The following is an 18,938-nucleotide window of genomic DNA, read 5'->3' on the forward strand; positions in this document are numbered from 1 at the left end:
ACCAAAGACAATAATTAGAAATTAATAGTGTCTAACCAAATTTGTAACTTACAAAGACATTAAATTCATATTCCTATTTTATTATACCTTACCATTGTAAATAATACAACAAATTTATAACTCCAATAATTAATTTATTAATGGGGAGTGCTAGGTAAACAATGACCATCTTGAACAACATGAACAACCACCAATCAAATAAAAATACACTATATCCTAATTTAATGCTACTAATTAAATTTAAGATTAATTTACTCTTTTAATCCTATTTGAATCTTAAATTAATTTTACATTTTTGAAAGATCTTTTAAAAAATATTATTTATTTATTTTTTTAAATTTATCCACGTACCAATGTGGGCACTGGCAGTAGCATACAAATATACTTTGATCTTTGGCTTCCATCTAGATTATAACCCTTTCAGTCAAAATGTTTTTTTGGGTTAAAAATTTGATGACAGAGAATCGTGAATGGAACCAACCTCTTCTAAAATCTCTGTTTCCAATTGAAATCTGCTCAAGAATCCTGACAATTAAACCAGCAGATTGATCAGACCATATTCAATGGACACTTAGCAGCTCAGACAAGTATGAAGTAGGTGCAGGATATAAAATTGCTTACGTATTTCACCATATTCAATTCTGTTGTGTTTCCACCCTCAATTCTCATACGATAGTCTTTAGCTCAGTAAGGTGCCTTTATCTCTCTCCTGCCTGCCTTGCTTCTTTTTCTAGGTCCAAAACTTCACTTGGACTAGGTTGATGAGATGGATTCGGATTGGGGTTTGCATTAAGTTGTTAGCTTTTTTTTTAACTAGAAGGAGACCCGCGCGATGCGCGGGGCGGTAAATTAGTGATAGTATATAATAAATATTAAAAATTATTATGTTTTGTAGAATTAAATTAAATGTGTAAACTAAAGTTAAATTTAAAAGGTATTTTATTTAAAATAATTTGTAGTACAAAATATTTGGATATTAGAGTTGTATGTACAAAATAACATTTTTATTTGGTAGTTTAATTTTTGCATTTATTTTAGTTGATGAACTTGGTCTTCTTATGTGGCGCTCGTCCTCTTTTTTTTTATTGGTTGTTGTCAGAGTTGTTACTTTTTTCTTTCTGTATAAGTTCTTGTGAAGGTATGTACTTTATGAATTATTGAGTTATATGTACTTTCTTTTGTGTTATTTGTTCCATCTTTGCAAGTATGTTCTTCTTCCAAAGATGTATCTTAAATTTGTATAATTTTCTTTCTCCTTAATCTCTTGATGGGTATGTGATCTTCGTCTGATGATATTAGTGTTGGCGAAGTTGGTTCCTATAATCAATGAATAAATTAAATTAGAAATAAAAATGATGTCTAAAATAACTAAAAATAAGTGATTTTTTTTAGTATTACCTGTTTTATTATTGTAATGAGTGTTGAAATTTAGTATTTTTGGTTGGAACAAATGTCTTTGTAACAAATGGGTGTTGAAATTTAGTGTTTTTGGTTGGAACAAATGTTTTGGTAACAGTGTATTGTTAAGAACTTTCTTTAAGATTAAAATCATTTACATTGACTTCAAATATAAGTGAGGTTGTACAAATTTTTCAATTGGGGTGGTGCTTCAATGTCATTATTTTTCTGGGCCATTAGATTTGAAGCAGTTGTACCCAACAATTTTCTTACTTCGTCATCAAATAGTACAAAAGTTGTTGTACCACTTTGATCTGAAACTTTTAATTGAATTTTGAACCTAAAATAAATATTGGGTTAGTAACTAATAATTTGATAGATGGGATTATGAAAAGTATATAGAGTTACCTTACTGTTGGATATTGTGGTGTTTGATTACATGTGCCACAAATGTAGTTATCTCCTTTTTCATATGTTTTTTTTCGTACACTTTTCACATTCAACATAGTTATCTCTATTGAGTAAGTTTGAGATGTTGTGTAGTTCAAAAATAAATTTATTATGCTAAATTTGATTTAATTTGAAGGAATAGTGATAAGAGACTTATATAAGTAATTCAAATAGTATGGAATTTGAATATTTGTAACGTAAAATTTATTATGATTAATAATATTATTATGACATTTGTAATATGGATGTTTATTACATTGAATGAGTTATTTATAGAAATTAATTAAAAAAAAGTATAGGTAACCAACAACATTTTTTAACAATGTGTGAACAATGTGAATTAATAGGGTTAAAAGAGTAAATTAATCTTAAATTTAATTAGTAGCATTAAATTATGATGTAGTGTATTTTTATTTGATTGGTGGTTGTTCATGTTATTCAAGATGGTCATTGTTTACCTAGCACTCCCCAATCCATATACACTACAGCAAAGAAAAACAAATATCGTACTTTTGTAAAACCAATCTTTTGAACTACCTATCATCACTGTTGATTATATCAACATTGTTTATAAACAATCTGATTAACTATTTGTATAAGCAAGGAGAATAATGTGGAAGAACTTTAAGGTTGACTGCAAAATTGCAAATTCTCTTGATGTGGTTCAGGCTCCATGAGAATTTTTATTTCTTGAATCATTGTTCGAGCATTTTAGTTAATTAAATAGATTTTGATACAGGTGCAGTAACAGGGCAGTTAAATGTCAACTTGTGAACTATTTGTAAACTATGGCATATATTCACAAGTTGACCTTTAACTGCACTGTTACTGCACCTATATCAAAATCTATTTAATTGACTAAAATGCTCGAACAATGATTCAAGAAAAAAATTCTCATGGAGCCTGAACCACATTAAGAGCATTTGCAATTTTGCGGTCAATCTTAAAATTCTTTCACATTATTCTCCTTGCTTATACAAAGAACTGTGCTCCTTCATTTCCTACTTGGGATGATAAAGATCATCTTGAGTTCTCCATATGATAAAGATCATCTTGAACTCCCCATAATAATAAGAGAAAATTATTATTATTATTATTATTATAAAAATTAAAATTGTTAATCGTACAATGGGATTAAATTCAACCATGGCAAAAAAAAATTTCAGAATCTAAATATATTTGATATTAAATAAAATTCAGAGTCTTGTTCATCCTCTAATTATGTAGACCAAATTAAGTAATTTAATGTGTCTAATTCTAACTTTTTCGGCTTGTCATGTTTCCTTAATTGAAGATAAGGACGCAAACTTTTGGCACCAATTCCACATGGACGAAGAGTATCTGAATAAGAAACAAAACGAACAAATCTAGAGTCACACCCATGGTCACAAATTTTCGAGAGCACCATATATTTCTCACTAGTTAAACCATATGTATAGACCTTCTTCTTCGTAGCAAAAACAAGATCACCATTTAAAACGGTAAAGCCTTTGATCACAGGATTCTATTCCACTAAACTCATTCCTTTCACTCTCACCTTCATGATCCTTCTCCACGAACTCGATTCATAGTTTGTTAGAATCCAAACCATAAACACACGCTTTCTCAATCTAACTAGGCAAATAGCTTGATAGCCAGCAACTTCTCCCCATTTTAAAATATTCACATGGCAACTGTCATCATGACAACCCCTTCTTGCTTCTTTAGGAACCCTTAAAAATTTGGTTTCAACGATTTTATCTTCATCATCGCCGTTCGTGATTTCATAAGACATGATATAAGGCCTAAAATAAGTGCTATCTTCAGTAAGATAACTGTAGCAATCCGAAATGAAGTGAATGATGCTATTGCAAATCACAAGCATGTCAAATTTTAAATTCCTAGATCCAGCAAAGAAACGGTTCTTCCTTAAACTCTAAGCACCTTGTTTATGACAATAAACATGGCAATCAAAATGTGAACCCCAATCTTCATTGTCAAAAAGAATCAACCTGTAATCATCAGAGTCACATTCCAGTGTCATGGAGACACTATGAAGATTCCCTCCCTGCTGCAAGTAGTTGGGGAGGGGAATGTGTAAAAGGTAACAAGTTGTTGGATTGATGATAAACAATTCTGTTCGATGAAGACAAAGAAGTAAACCGTTGCTTGAGCTTAGAATCTTGAGCCGCGAGCGCGCGATAAATCCTAGCATGTTTTCAGGGACACCGGAGGAAAGTTTCTCTCCCGACAAAGGATGCAACTCGACGTGGTCGTTGTGATTCAGATTATTATCTCTTTGAATAAAGAAGCATGAAGGACGATCTTTCTTCAATGAGTTTACTGCTTGTTTTGCTATAAAGTATGGAGTTTGTGGAAGCTCTAAAAAGAGTTTTGAAGAAGATTTGAGTTTGTGGATTGCTTTTGCAGGTAACCAAGACAATATCTCTAATAACATCATTAGACATTGTAGCCATTGTGATCAAGATCAACGATGACTTACTTGTTTGAAAGCCAAGAATGAAAATATTCAAGAAGGGAAAGAGGAGTGGAACTTTATTTAAGGGAAGCAACTACGACTTAATTATGTTCTGATTGATTTAAATCCAATCATATCATATCATATCTAATCTATTAAGATGAAATTTGATTTAAATTAATTAAAATCAAGTCTATAATGATATCTTTAGTTGAATTTTAAATTTTATAACCGTATCTTGAAAAAATTTGACCAAATCTAATTAAATAGACGTCTGTTAGAAAAAAATAACAGAAATCCAAAAATAAGAATCTATTTAAAAGACATAAACCCTCCATCTAATTATAATTTGAACCGCAGCTGTGACCAATGGTATTGGCACATTTTCTTCATTTAATTGTTCTTTTTCTGTATATTGATTATTCCTCTTTATTTTGATTCGATTTGATTGAATAGTTGATTGGAATTAATATTTTACTAACTGCCAATGAACACTGCATTAGCCGATTGGTGGATGATGTGCGATTCAAACAACATTAGTGCAAATCATTGCAGAATATACAGGATGTCAGTTACAAACGAAAATATGGTGGACACAACATCAATTTTCTTGAAAGATACAAGGTTGTGGATTCTTTTTCAGAGCTTGGCTATTTTCATCCTTCCTCTAGAAAAATTTTTTCTTTGTCATATTCTGATTTTTGTAAAGTCTTGTCATATTTTAAATGACACCATAATATTATGATAAAATTCTTTAGGTGTTTTAAGAAGATTAATTGAGTACTATTTTACAAGAGTCTCCAACTAATTGCTTTGAGTATGTACAATGAATATTGATTGTACATGTTCTATTTTACCTTTTGGTGTCGAGACTAATAATGTTATGTTTAAAAAGAAAGATGAAAAACTTAAAAGTGTTCTAATTATGTAGAACACCATAGTTAATCAGATTGTTTATAAACAATGTTGATAAAATCAACAGTGATGATAGTTAGTTCAAAAAATTGGTTTTACAAAAGTACGATATTTGTTTTTCTTTGCTGTAGTGTATACGGATTGGGAAGTGCTAGGTAAACAATGATCATCTTGAATAATATGAACAACCACCAATCAAATAAAAATACACTACATCCTAATTTAATGCTACTAATTAAATTTAAGATTAATTTACTCTTTTAACCCTATTAATTCACATTGTTTACACATTATTAAAAAATGTTGTTGGTTACCTATACTTTTTTTTTATTAATTTCTATAAATAACTCATTCAATATAATAAAAATCCATATTACAAATGTCATAATAATATTATTAATCATAATAAATTTTACGTTACAAATATTCAAATTCCATACTATTTGAATTACTTATATAAGTCTCTTATCACTATTCCTTCAAATTACATCAAATTTAGCACAATAAATTTATTTTCGAACTACACAACATCTCAAACTTACTCAATGGAGATAACATGTTGAATGTGAAAAGTGTACGAAAAAAATATTTGAAAAAGGAGATAACTACATTTGTGGCATATGTGATCAAACACCACAATATCCAACATTAAGGTAACTCTATATACTTTTCATAATCCCATCTATCAAATTATTAGTTACTAACCCAATACTTATTTTAGGTTCAAAATTCAATTAAAAGTTTCAGATCAAAGTGGTATAACAACTTTTGTACTATTTGATGGCGAAGCAAAAAAATTGTTAGGTACAACTGCTTCAAATCTAATGGCTCAGAAAAATAATGACATTGAAGCACCACCCCAATTGAAAAATTTGTACAACCTCACTTATATTTGAAGTCAATGTAAATGATTTTAATCTTAAAGAAAGTTCTCAACAATACACTGTTACCAAGACATTTGTTCCAACCAAAAACACTAAATTTTAACATCCATTTGTTACCAAGACATTTGTTCCAACCAAAAACACTAAATTTCAACACTCATTACAACAATAAAACAGGTAATACTAAAAAAAATCACTGCTTTTAGTTATTTTAGACATCATTGTTATTTCTAATTTAAATTATTCATTGATTATAGGAACCAACTTCGCCAACACTAATATCATCAGACGAAGATCATATACCCATCAAGAAATTAAGGCGAAAGAAAACTATACAAATTTAAGACACATCTTCGAAAGAAGTACATACTTACAAAGATGGAACAAACAACGCAATAGAAAGTACATATAACTCAATAATTCATAAAGTACATGCCTTCACAAGAACTTACACAGAAAGAAAAAAGTAACAACTCTAACAACAACCAATAAAAAAAAAAGAGGATGAGCACCACATAAAAAGACCAAGTTCATCAACTAAAACAAATGCAAAAATCAAACCACCAAATAAAAATGTCATTTTGTACATACAACTCTAATATCCAAATCTTTTGTACTATAAATTATTTTAAATAAAATACCTTTTAAATTTAACTTTAGTTTACACATTTAATTTAATTCTACAAAACATAACAATTTTTTAATATTTATTATATACTATCATTAATTTACCGTCCCGCGCATCGCGCGGGTCTCCTTCTAGTTTTTTTTTTAAATGGGGGTGAGAAATGGAAAAGGAAGTCCGACGCACTCACATAAATATTTATTACCATCTCTAACTAACAACAAAAATTTAATTTGAGTCTATTTGAGATGCATGAGACACGTGGACTTTATCTGCATTAGGTTCTAAGATAATGAACCTAATTTGAATTTAGAATCCTAATAACAATGGACTTAAGTTGATCTTGCTCACTTGAATTAATGTTTTGAGTCATTATTATAATAAATATTATATTATTAAATATTATTACATTTAGTATATAGATAAGTTAGATATATATACTTACAAAAAATTTTTTAATCAAACTAAAAAAATTCTAATTATCTTTATTTTTTCTCTCTTTTAGTTTTAATGAAAAGGTGAATAATAATAATTATTATTCACATAATTCAAATAGATCATCCTAATATATACATAACACTATATATACCAAGAATTATTATATATAATAAATTATTTTAAATTTTGTCTCACTAATCATAATTAATTTTAAAATAAAAAATTACTTGATACATTATATTATAATAAGATAGGGTAGTCATTCATTTTATTTTTAATGGCAATTATTACCAAATAAAATAGTATAAAAATAGAGAAAAATATATTTATGAATATAGAAATAATAATTTATTTTTTAATAAAATAAATTATATATTAAATTGAATAACAAAAGTTATTTTTTCACACAAATTAGTACTCAACGATGGTATTGTGGTAATATTACCAAGGAATATTAATCAATCTGATAGCTTTTGTAATGATATAAGTCTATAAGTTTGGAAACTTGAAAATCATGTCATAAAATATGAAATTTTAACCGATAACAACGTTGATCATATTATTTTGATTTCATAAATGAATATGATATAAATAAATAAAGCTGTCACAGTTAAATTTTAACAAAAATAAACCTCCCTAAGTATTGCTATCAATGAAAAGTGTTCTGCTTTTAAAACAAATATTTTTTTTACTGTATTTTCCAACTCGACAGGCTAAGAACTAATCCTCCATGGATTAAAGCTCCATTTATTAAAAGTCTGTCACTAACTAATGAATTGTTACCTACACAAAGCGAAATTCAAAATCCTAATACTTATTTAAATGAACAAGTGAAATAATCATTCAACTAATTCAAATTAGTTAAGATAAATATTAATTATTTTTAATATTTTTTATGTTAAAAATATTAAATTTTGATTTTAATTATAATTTTGTAAAATATTTATAATAATTATTATATATATTTTTTGTTTAATTTTTTTAATAAAAAACTTCATATGTTTTTATTAATTATTCTGTGGAGTCCACGGAACATACACTAGTTTTTTTAAAAAGAAAAGAAAAGAAAAAAGAAAAAAAGCTGCTTGAGCTGTAAGGTAGACATTTTCTTTCATGGAAACTACTGTTCCCATGTGGTTGCTATCAATAAGTAGAACCTGAAATTAAGGATTCGAAAATGAATTGAAAAAAAGCTAAGAGAGGATTGGAGCCGAATAAATAAAGCAACCAATATTTAAATCGCTCGCTTTTTACACAATTTATCGGATGGAATTAAGTGTAGAAGCAAATGCAACTTGAACAAACAATTCAATCACGCACATATGATTATATGAAGATGCTTTGAACTTAAAAGGGATCTTATTTTTCTAAAAAAATGGGGGATATATTAAATGTCTGTGTTTTCCATAATTTTTTATTTAAATATTATTAAATTAAAATATATTCTTAAAACACTGATTGATAAAACCTTTTAATTTATAAAACAAATTATGCTGGCATTATTTGAGATTTGGTATAAAACTCAAATCAAATTCTTATATATGTATGTGTTCATATAATGTTGACCTCCTCTAAAGATCAATATTATGTCTAATAGAATATTTAGTTTTTCTTTGTTATCAATGAATAAAGATTTTAATTAGAGAAAGAAACGAAAGTCGAATATAAAATCTCAAATTTAAATGAAATGGTAAGAAATACCTATTTAAATGTGAGGTCAATTAGAAAATAAAAGTATTTAGTATTATAGCTTAGTAAAGAATATAGAGATAGCATAAAATAAATTATTATCTAAATATAATTTAAAAATGTGTAATTTTAGATGATGTCATTAAATTTTTTAAAATTTTATTACGTATTATGTCTACATTAAAACTGTTTAGAGGTAAATCTTTTCTTATTACTTTATATATAATTTTCTTAAATTTTTCTCTACCTTTTGTCTATCTTTTATGTTATTCACTCTCTTAATTGAATATTTTTTTCAATTTTTTTTTTACATATTTAAATCATTTGAGATGATTTTCTATCATTTTTTTTAACAATAAGTGTTAATTTGACTTTCTCTTTTATATTTTTGTTCTTTAATTATTTTATTTATATGTGTGTAATTACTCATTTATTTTAATATCTCTACCGTATTTAATTTATGTTCATATTCACTTTTTATCTTTTTACCGTTCAATAATCTATTACATATAATGTAACTGGTTTAATTGTTATGCAATAAAATTTACTTTAAGATAATAGTGGTGCAAGCCACATATTTATGTATAATAATTATGTATTACTCAATAAAATTAGGAAGATAATATTGTTTGTATTAATTTTTTATACACATTCTTTGTACACATTTTTTTATGATCAAAAAATAATTTTTTATCTTTTTACATTTTTTTATCAATCACTTTTAAGTTAAAAGTAATTTAAAAATAATATATATATATTGCATATTCTGTAAATCTTATATATTATGACTTATGAATAATGTATAGAGGCACTTGTGGTTTGCTCCATTGCTAACATACAGCTGGAACGTAACCTTTCTTTATACGGAAGTACCTTAGAATAAGCATTTGTGTCCTTAGTTTTGGTGATCAAATCAGCTACCAAACATTCAATGAGGTCCCCTCAAGTGTTTTCAAAGTTTTCTAATACGATTTTACAACTCATTATTGAACAATTTTTTTAGGACAATTACCTATAATAATATACCACATCCATCAAAACTAACAAATATAAAGTATACATTTTATCCGTAACGGTTGCAATTTTTTTAAATATTTTTAATACTTAATTATATTTAATTTTATCTCTAATATTTTTATTTGTATCAAAATTAATAAAATGCTAGGGACAAAATTAAAAATTTTTAAAAATAATTTTGACACAAATTAAAAACGTTAAAGACAAAATTAAATGAATTAAAAATGTTAGAGATAAAATTAAATAAAATAAAATGTTGTGGATATTTTAAAAAATTACAAATATTAAGGACAAAAAATATACTTTATTCTTAAAAAATAAAAAAAAATAATATAATATTTTTTTAAAATATTATTTATTATTATATATAATTTATAAAAAATATATTTTACTATTTCTATTATTTAAATGGAATATTCTTTAATTAGAATGTAAGAATTTATTATATTGACTAATTTATATTTATTATTATTACAAGTATTTAGTTTAGAGCTTAATTTTATTGTATTTACAATATAAAACGTTTTACACAATTATTCAATTATATTGATTCTTTTAAATGATTATTCACATAGTTAATGTAAAGCGTTATGTAATCAGCTGATACATGTATAAAATGACTTTAGACTAATACAACAACAACAAAATCTTGTCCCACTAGGTGGGATCGGCTATATGAATCAAACTACACCATTAAACTCTGTCATGTATCATGTCTACAAAGAGACCATTTACATGTAAATCTCATTTGACTACCTCATGGATGGTCTTCTTAGATCTTCCTCTGTCTTTCACCCCTTGTCCATCTTCCATTTCATCCACCCTCCCGATTGAGTGTTCTGTCAGTCTTCTTCTCACATGTCCAAACCAAAATCTTTTCCACAATGGGTGCTACTCCAACTCTCTCCCGTATATCTTCGTTCCTTATTTTATCCAATCGCGTATGACCACTCATCCATCTCAACATTTTCATCTCTGCCACACTTACCTTATGTTCGTGCTCCTCTTTGGCCGCCCAACACTCCGTACCATAAAACATAGCCGGTCTTATAGCAATGCAATAGAATTTACCTTTAAGTTTTAAAGGCACTTTTTTTGTCAAAACCAGATGCACTCCGCCATTTTGACCAACCTGCTTGGATCCTATGATTTACATCATGTTCAATCTCTCTATTATCTTGCATGATACACCCAAGATACTTAAAACTTTTAATTTTTCGTAGGATGTTTTCTCCAATATTCACCTCTATATTAGAGTTTTCCCTTCTCAAACCGAACTTACATTCCATATATTCCGTCTTACTACGACTTATGCGGAGACCATACACTTCTAGAGCTTCTCTCCATAAGTCCAACTTCTTATTTAGGTCTTCCATTGACTCTCCCATAAAGACGATATCATCGGCAAAAAGTATGCACCATGGCACAGGCTCTTGGATGTACTCTGTGAGTAATTCCAAGACTAATGTGAAAAGATATAGACTTAAGGATAATCCCTAGTGTAATCCTAAACCAATAGAAAATTCCTTTATTACACCACCTTGAGTCTTCACACTAGTTGTGGCCCCATCATACATGTCTTTAATTGCACAAATATATGCGATCCTTACTCTCTTCTTTTCTAAAACCTTCCATAATACCTCCCTTGACACCCTATCATACGCTTTTTCCAAATCAATAAACATCATATGTAGATCCCTTTTATTACTACGATACCTCTCCATCATCTTTCTTAACAGGTATATCGCTTCGGTGGTGGATCTGTTTGGCATAAATTCAACTTGGTTCTCTGTTACTTGTGTCTCTTTTCTCAACCTCCGTTCTATCACCCTTTCCCATAACTTTATGGTATAACTCATGAGCTTGATCTCTCCATAGTTTCCGCAACTTTGTATATCTCACTTATTCTTGTAGATAGGTACCAATGTGCTCTTTCTCCACTTATCAGACATCTTTTTTTTACCTTAAAATTTCATTAAAAGCTTGGTTAACCAATTGATGCCTTTTTCTCCAAGACCCTTCCAAACATCAATCGGGATATTATCAGGTCCTACTGCCCTGTCATTTTTTATCTGTTTTAGAGCCTCTTTTAACTCGAAGTCGCGAATCCTTCGATAGTAGTCAAAGTTTTAATCTTCTTCCCTAGTGCATAACCGACCAAGACTCGGAAGAGTCTTATGTCCTTCATTAAATAACTTGTAGAAGTAGCTCTTCCACCTTTCATTAATCTTATCTTCTTGAGCCAACACATCTCCATCCTTATCCTTTATGCACTTAACTTGATCCAAATCTCTCGTTCTTCTTTCACGGCTCTTTGCGATTCTATATATACCTTTTTCTCCTTCTTTCGCGTCCAAAGACTGGTAGAGACCCTCATATGCTCCTGTTCTTACTTTACTTAGCTTACAACCACCTTTGTCTCTTTCTTAGCCGTCTTATATTTTTTTCCAATTATCTGCATTGCGGTATAAAGACTACTATTTAAAGCACTCCCTTTTTGTTTTTATCTTTTCTTGTACAGTCGCATTTCACCACCAGGACTCATTGTCTCTTGGTCTTATCCCTTTAGATTCACCAAAACTTTCTTTTACTGTTCTTCTAATAACTTCTTCCATCTCCCTCCATATCTCTTTTGCGCTTCCATTCCCATCCCACTTTGCCTCTTCTCCTACCCGTCTTAGGAAGCTTTTTTGTTCCTCACCTTTCATCCACCACCACATCGTCCCTGGGTTCTTCGTATGATGTCCTTTCCTCAACTTTTTCTCAATACAAAAATCTATGACGAGCATCCTATGTTGTGTTGTTAAACTCTCTCCCGTAATATTTTTACAACTAATGCAAAATTTTCAATCGACTCTCCTCAACAAGAAGAAGTCGATTTGAAAGCTTGTCATGCCACTCTTGTAGGTTATAAGATGTCGTCTCTCTTTTTAAAACATGTATTTGCGATGAGAAGGTCAAAGGTTGAGGAAAAGTCCAAAATAGTTTTACCCTCGGCATTGATCACCATGAAACCATGACCTCCGTCAATACTTCCATACCCAGTCACTTCTCTTCCAACATGGCCATTTAAATCTCCTCCTAAGAAAATCTTATATTCCGAAGGTATGTCTTGACCAAACTCTCAAGATCCTCCCGAAACCTTATCTTGTGTTGTTCGTCCGAATCCACTTGCAGTGCATAGGCGCTAATCAGATAAAAAGCACCTCCCTCCACCACAAGTTTGATAGAGATGATCCAATCTCCCACCCTCCTGACATCCACTATATCCTTCTTCCACTGCTTATCCACAATAATACCAACCCCATTTCTATTCTTCACTTTTTTCTGTATACCAAAGTTTGAATCCAGAAGTATCCAACTCCCTAGCCTTCGCACCAACCCATTTTGTTTCTTGTAGGTACATAATGTTAATCTTCCTCCTTGTCATGGTGTCCACCACCTCCATGGATTTTTCTGTTAGAGTGCCTATATTCCATGTCCCAAATCTCAACTTTCTGTTACTCCAACCTTTACCTTTTACTTTATGAACTAGCTTATTTACCTTCGTCCGTTCACAAAAATGTGGGAATCCTTACTCATTTAATATTACATCCGGGTACCACTGCAGCGGCTCTTGCTCATTTGACACTGTACTTGAGCCATACAGCGCGTTGCTTCCGGACAACGACCTAGTTTTAGCGCAATAATGTTTTTAATTCATGTCATGAAGATTCGACTAAGTTTTTATGTTGGTTGTCGAAGACCTAACACAACCTTTCTCCTTTATCCGGGTTTAGAACCGACTATGTACTACAAATATAACATAGGCGGAGTTATGACTTTAGACTAATAGTATATCAAAATTAAATTCGTTAAAATAAATTAATAAACATGTTAGTACTATATATATAGGGATTAGTGTTTAAAATTTGAGGATATATAAAATCTCTGTATTGAAATACTTTATTCAAATATTGATAATATCATCCCTTCCAACTAACCCCATTTAAACAATGATTGAAAAGTTTGAGAGAGGGCATACATATAAAAACCAACCTCTTCAAAATTTTAGGCATCTATTATTAATAAATGGGATTTTTAATTACAAAAAGATACATCTGAATATATTTAAAAATCAACCACGTTATAAGAAGATTAAAAATCAACTATCAATAAGTTATTTTATAAGAATGCATATTTAATATTTATAAAAAAAATTGATTATTCTGTTATAATAAATGTAATTATTCTAATAATTAATTTAATAACTGTTGTTTTATATTCATAGAATTTTTTTTTAGACACAACTGGGTTGAGGGTAAACAAACCCCTATCTTAATATTAGCACTTATTTTCCCTTTTTTTTGTTGTTGTTATTATGAGAATTGTGTGTAACCAAAATAATGAAAATTATATAGAATGTGTGCTGTTTATGATGGAATATTATCAAGCAATAGTTTGTTTTTTTAATGTCATTTTAAAATAATTATATTTTAAATTATTTTTATTATTTATGATGGAATGTAGTGTGTAGATTTGTAGTATTATAATCCATGAAATTAAAAATGGTCCAATCTATTAGGGAAAAAAAGTTAGTCAACATTCATACATCTTGGACCTTTAAGTATAGCATATCATAAAATTAGAAATTTGAAATCGTATCAGATGAATCTATGTTAGTATTCTATTAATAATGTCAAAGTGAAATTAGTTAGACGAACCAATTTAATTCGTTCTAAAATTTAAAAGATCTAATTGATTATTTTACAATTTAAAAATGGAATTAATTAGCGGATAAAAACTAAAAGTTAACTAAATTAAATTTCATCTTACTTGCTATCACTATCACCATAATATATGTACGATAGTTTAACGTTAGGGAGTTACTTAGATAAAAACGTTTAAATTATTTTTTTTTAAAATATTTTTAACAATTAAAATTTAATATATGTAATCAATTAAACTATATTATTTATGTTATAATTAGATTGGATAAACCGATTTAACAAAAAAATCGATGAACCAAATTTTAAACCGATCTAAATTAATATTTTTTTATAAAAATTAACTACAATACTTTATTATAAAAAATAATTAAAATATATATATATATATATATATATTGAATCTTAATCTTATGACAGCACATAAAAAAGAGAAGGGTTATGATTTAGAGTTCTCAAAATTAATATATATATATATATATATATAATAAAAATATTTTGTCATTTTTTATAATAAGAATATTATAATCATTTTTTATAAAAAAAAATATTAATTTAGACTGATTCAAAATTTAATTCATTAATTTTTTGGCCAAATTAATTTATCTGATCTAATTTTAACAAAAATAATACGATTTAATTAATTATATATATTAAATTTTAATTATTAAAAAATATCTTTAAAAAAAGACATTTTAAACGTCTTTATCTAAATAATTACTTAACATTATTAACTCATTACCGTGAAACTAATTACAAGGGAAAAAAAAAGTGACTCACCAAACAAATTGGTGTACCTTTTGTGAATTTGGATCTGTGATAGATGCACTAAACGTGCGGCACTTATTTGAATACGTATAATTTTTAATATAAGAGTACATTATTATTGAGGGACAAAAACAAATTATGTTATCCTAGAGTCTGCTAGTACAAGCCATCAAGGTTCTTAATCTAATTATGAACCTTCCATTGCTAATCCAAAAGGAAGGGTTGTAGGGGAACATTGTGTATACTAAATTCAACTAGGCTGAGAGGTGGCACTACCCCTAAACACAAGCCTCCTATATAATGGAGTTCTTTTTTAAGGCTAATAATTATATATGTATTGAAATGAAGCTTCCTTCTTTTGTTCCAATGACTAATAATAATAATAATATAATGAATTTTCCGGTCTTTGAAAAAGGACATAGCCAAAGGGGTCCCTTAGCTTATATGTATATTTTCTGTTCAATGTTTTGGACATGCCATGTTTGAGCCACTGCATTTTCTTGTATTAATAATTCTTCCAACACGGTTGTGTCCTAGCTGTACATGAAATTAGATAGAACACATCAACCACGATAGTTCAACATACACATTGAAACATTTAATTAATTAGAGATGTGATATGTGTATTAACTCTTATTTAATTTTTTATATATGTTGAGTCTATACCATTTTGTATTATCAAACAGTGTTATTCTGATCATTCATATAAAATAAGTTTTATATTCTATCTAATGATGTAAAAGTATTTGTTGTTTTAGATTACATAAGACAAAATTAAATAAATGTGCATTTTGCATTTTAATTCGAGTTTAAATTGCAATATACATCATGTGTTAAAAACAATTTTTATTTTAATATTAGTATCTAATTAGATATCAATATAATAAAAAAAACTTTTGGAGACCAATAAATTTTAATATTTTTTGTCATCATTTGACTAACACAAATACTAAATTGTCTTTAATAAATAAATTTTACTAATTTATGTGTATAAAATTAATTTATATATAAAAAACTATATATTTATTATGTACAAAATTTTTATAAATATGAGTACAGATTATTATTAGCCAAACATATTAATATATACTAGTAATGTAACATTACTCTACAAAAAATATTTACATCACATAAACAATGTAAAGGCAGAGGAACTTGAATCTTTCTTATAGAAATTAGAAGGGACTACATCACTTGTTACCCACTAGGGACTTATGACCTGTTTAAAAACTTTTAGTAGTATAGAATTGAATTGAATTTGGTATTTGAAATGAATCAGTCAAATTGTAAAATTAAATTAAATTTTAATATTTGAAATATTTATCAAATGAATTAAATTTTTATAATAGACAACTTTATCTTTTATTAATATAATACTATATTTAAATAATAAATATATTTATTTATTAAATTATATGAAATAATTAAAAAAATTGTATTTTTTAACTAAATATTTTTCAACTAAAATTTATTCACCTTAAAATTAGATTAATTTAAAAATATTAAATTTTAAACATTATTATTAATTAAAAAATAAATAATTTTTCATGTTAATTCCAATGACAAACTAACAACAAAACATAAACATAAACTAATAAAAAACAACTTGTTGAATAGTAAATGGCATAGCAAGTAAATTAAAAAAAAAAGCTAGTTATTAAAGATAAAGTATAACTACTAATTCATGTTATTAGAATAGAATAAAATTATGCCAATTTTTGTTGGTTGTCATGATTGACACAATTTCATTTAAAATATGCAGACATATAGACAAATATTTGGTATTATTAATCTAAGTTAAACACATAAAATGTATATGTGTAGATATTTTTTTAGATCTATATAGTAGGTCTTTCAAAAAAAAATTATATATTATATTATAAGTGAGTTGAAGGAAAAAAAAAATAAGAGAATGAAAGTGGTGAAAGAAAAGAGAGTCAATATTAAAATATGAAAGGCATTGAAAAAAAAATAAGTAAACAAAAGTTAAAAAAATAATTAAATTATAAAAATATTTTAAATATTTTAAATTTTAAGTGAAATCTCAATTAAATGAAATTTCAAATCGAACTTTCTATTTTTCAAGGGATTTTCAAACACCCTGTAAGACTTCCTATCTTCCACCACAATATATAATGTAAAACAATTTACAATTTAAAAAAACTAAGATATCAATAATTTTAGTAAAAAAAATTGAAAAATTAATTAGTATACTAACTCAAATATAAAAGAAAATATTGATTACTTAATATTTTTTAAAAAAATTTACAATAGATGTACTTAACAATTAAGTTAGTTTATTTTCCCCTTAAAAGCTCATTAATTATTTAAAACGATATGAATTCATGTATTTGAAAGTTGAAACGGATAGTAATGGAATGCAGAGGAGGAGCGTCTGTTTGGTCCATTTTGAAAGCAACACCACCTAATTGACTTACTTGCATGAATCATATGCCTTTTGCAGCACTTAATCATCATCATTCATAATAAACTATAAACAAAATTAATAACACCAACCACTATATAAACCTCTTCTATTCATTCACCTTTCATTCTCTCTCACTCACACACGGGGTTTTCTTTTCTTGCTGCGAGGTCTAAACTAATCTAGTCCTCGCAGAAACAAAGAAAACCCTCGAATACCATTCTCAAGAACCCTTTTTTTCCTTTGTTTCAAACAATGGAAGTACATTCTTCTTCTGTTGTAACCAAAAGGTTATGGAACGTGTTGAGGATCACGTTCTTCATGATAAGGAAGGGATTCGTTTCGAAGAGGAAGATGATGATGGACATGAATCTGATGATGAAGAAAGGGAAACTCCTCAGAAAATCTCTCGCAAATTTCATGTCATTCCATCACCATCATCATCATAAGAACATGATGGCGCGTGTTGTCACGCATGATCACTATGAATTCTCATGTAACAATAGTCCAAACCCCGTGCCAAAGCGCAACAAGCACCATTTCAATTTTCTATGTATCCATGCCCCTAATGTTCTTGAGGATCATGATTTTGAAGAAGGTAATAGTAATCATAATATTAATGCTGTGGTTTTGATCCCTAAGACTCCAGAATACGCATTCAATTTTAGGTTAGATAATATCAACGGTTCTGATTTCGCACCGGGCGAGAGGAAAAGCCCTCTTCTGTCATCGTCGCCGTTGATCTCTACTGTGAGGATATCCAATTACTCTGCTTTGGACTATGATGAGAATGAAGAAATTGGAAATGGTAGTGGTGGAGTTATCGACGATGAAGCTGAGGATTTCATTAGAAGGTTCTATGAACAGTTAAGATCTCAAAGCCGCATGCAGTTACTGCATTACCAAGATAATAATGTGTAAACAGAACAATGTTGATCATCAATTATAGCTAGATCTTGCTGATGAGAAATTGGTTACTGGGAATATATGTTTGTCTAAATTATTATGAATTTTTGTTTTATTTGTTATGAATTGTGATGTTCTTTATCATTGAATATTTTGTTCTGTTTTTGCTTTTTGTAATATAAAATTCAATCTTTATATACTTCAAATTTCTATATACATATGGTACGATATTTGTGTAATAATAAAGGATATTCAGAAA

The 18,938-nt window shown here is 28.1% G+C and overlaps 1 protein-coding gene across 1 annotated transcript; it reads left to right on the top strand.

Annotated features, from left to right (window-relative positions):
- The first annotated feature begins 17,915 nt into the window (after nt 1-17,915).
- Nucleotides 17,916-18,938, top strand: LOC107624652 (uncharacterized). Its single transcript, XM_016327109.3, has one exon. The coding sequence runs from the start codon at nt 18,029-18,031 to the stop codon at nt 18,692-18,694; it is 666 nt and encodes a 221-aa protein (XP_016182595.1). The 5' UTR covers nt 17,916-18,028; the 3' UTR covers nt 18,695-18,938.

The sequence above is a fragment of the Arachis ipaensis genome, chromosome B6, assembly GCF_059453495.1.
Source record: "Arachis ipaensis isolate K30076 ecotype BB chromosome B6, ASM5945349v1, whole genome shotgun sequence".
Taxonomy (NCBI): Eukaryota; Viridiplantae; Streptophyta; class Magnoliopsida; order Fabales; family Fabaceae; genus Arachis; species Arachis ipaensis.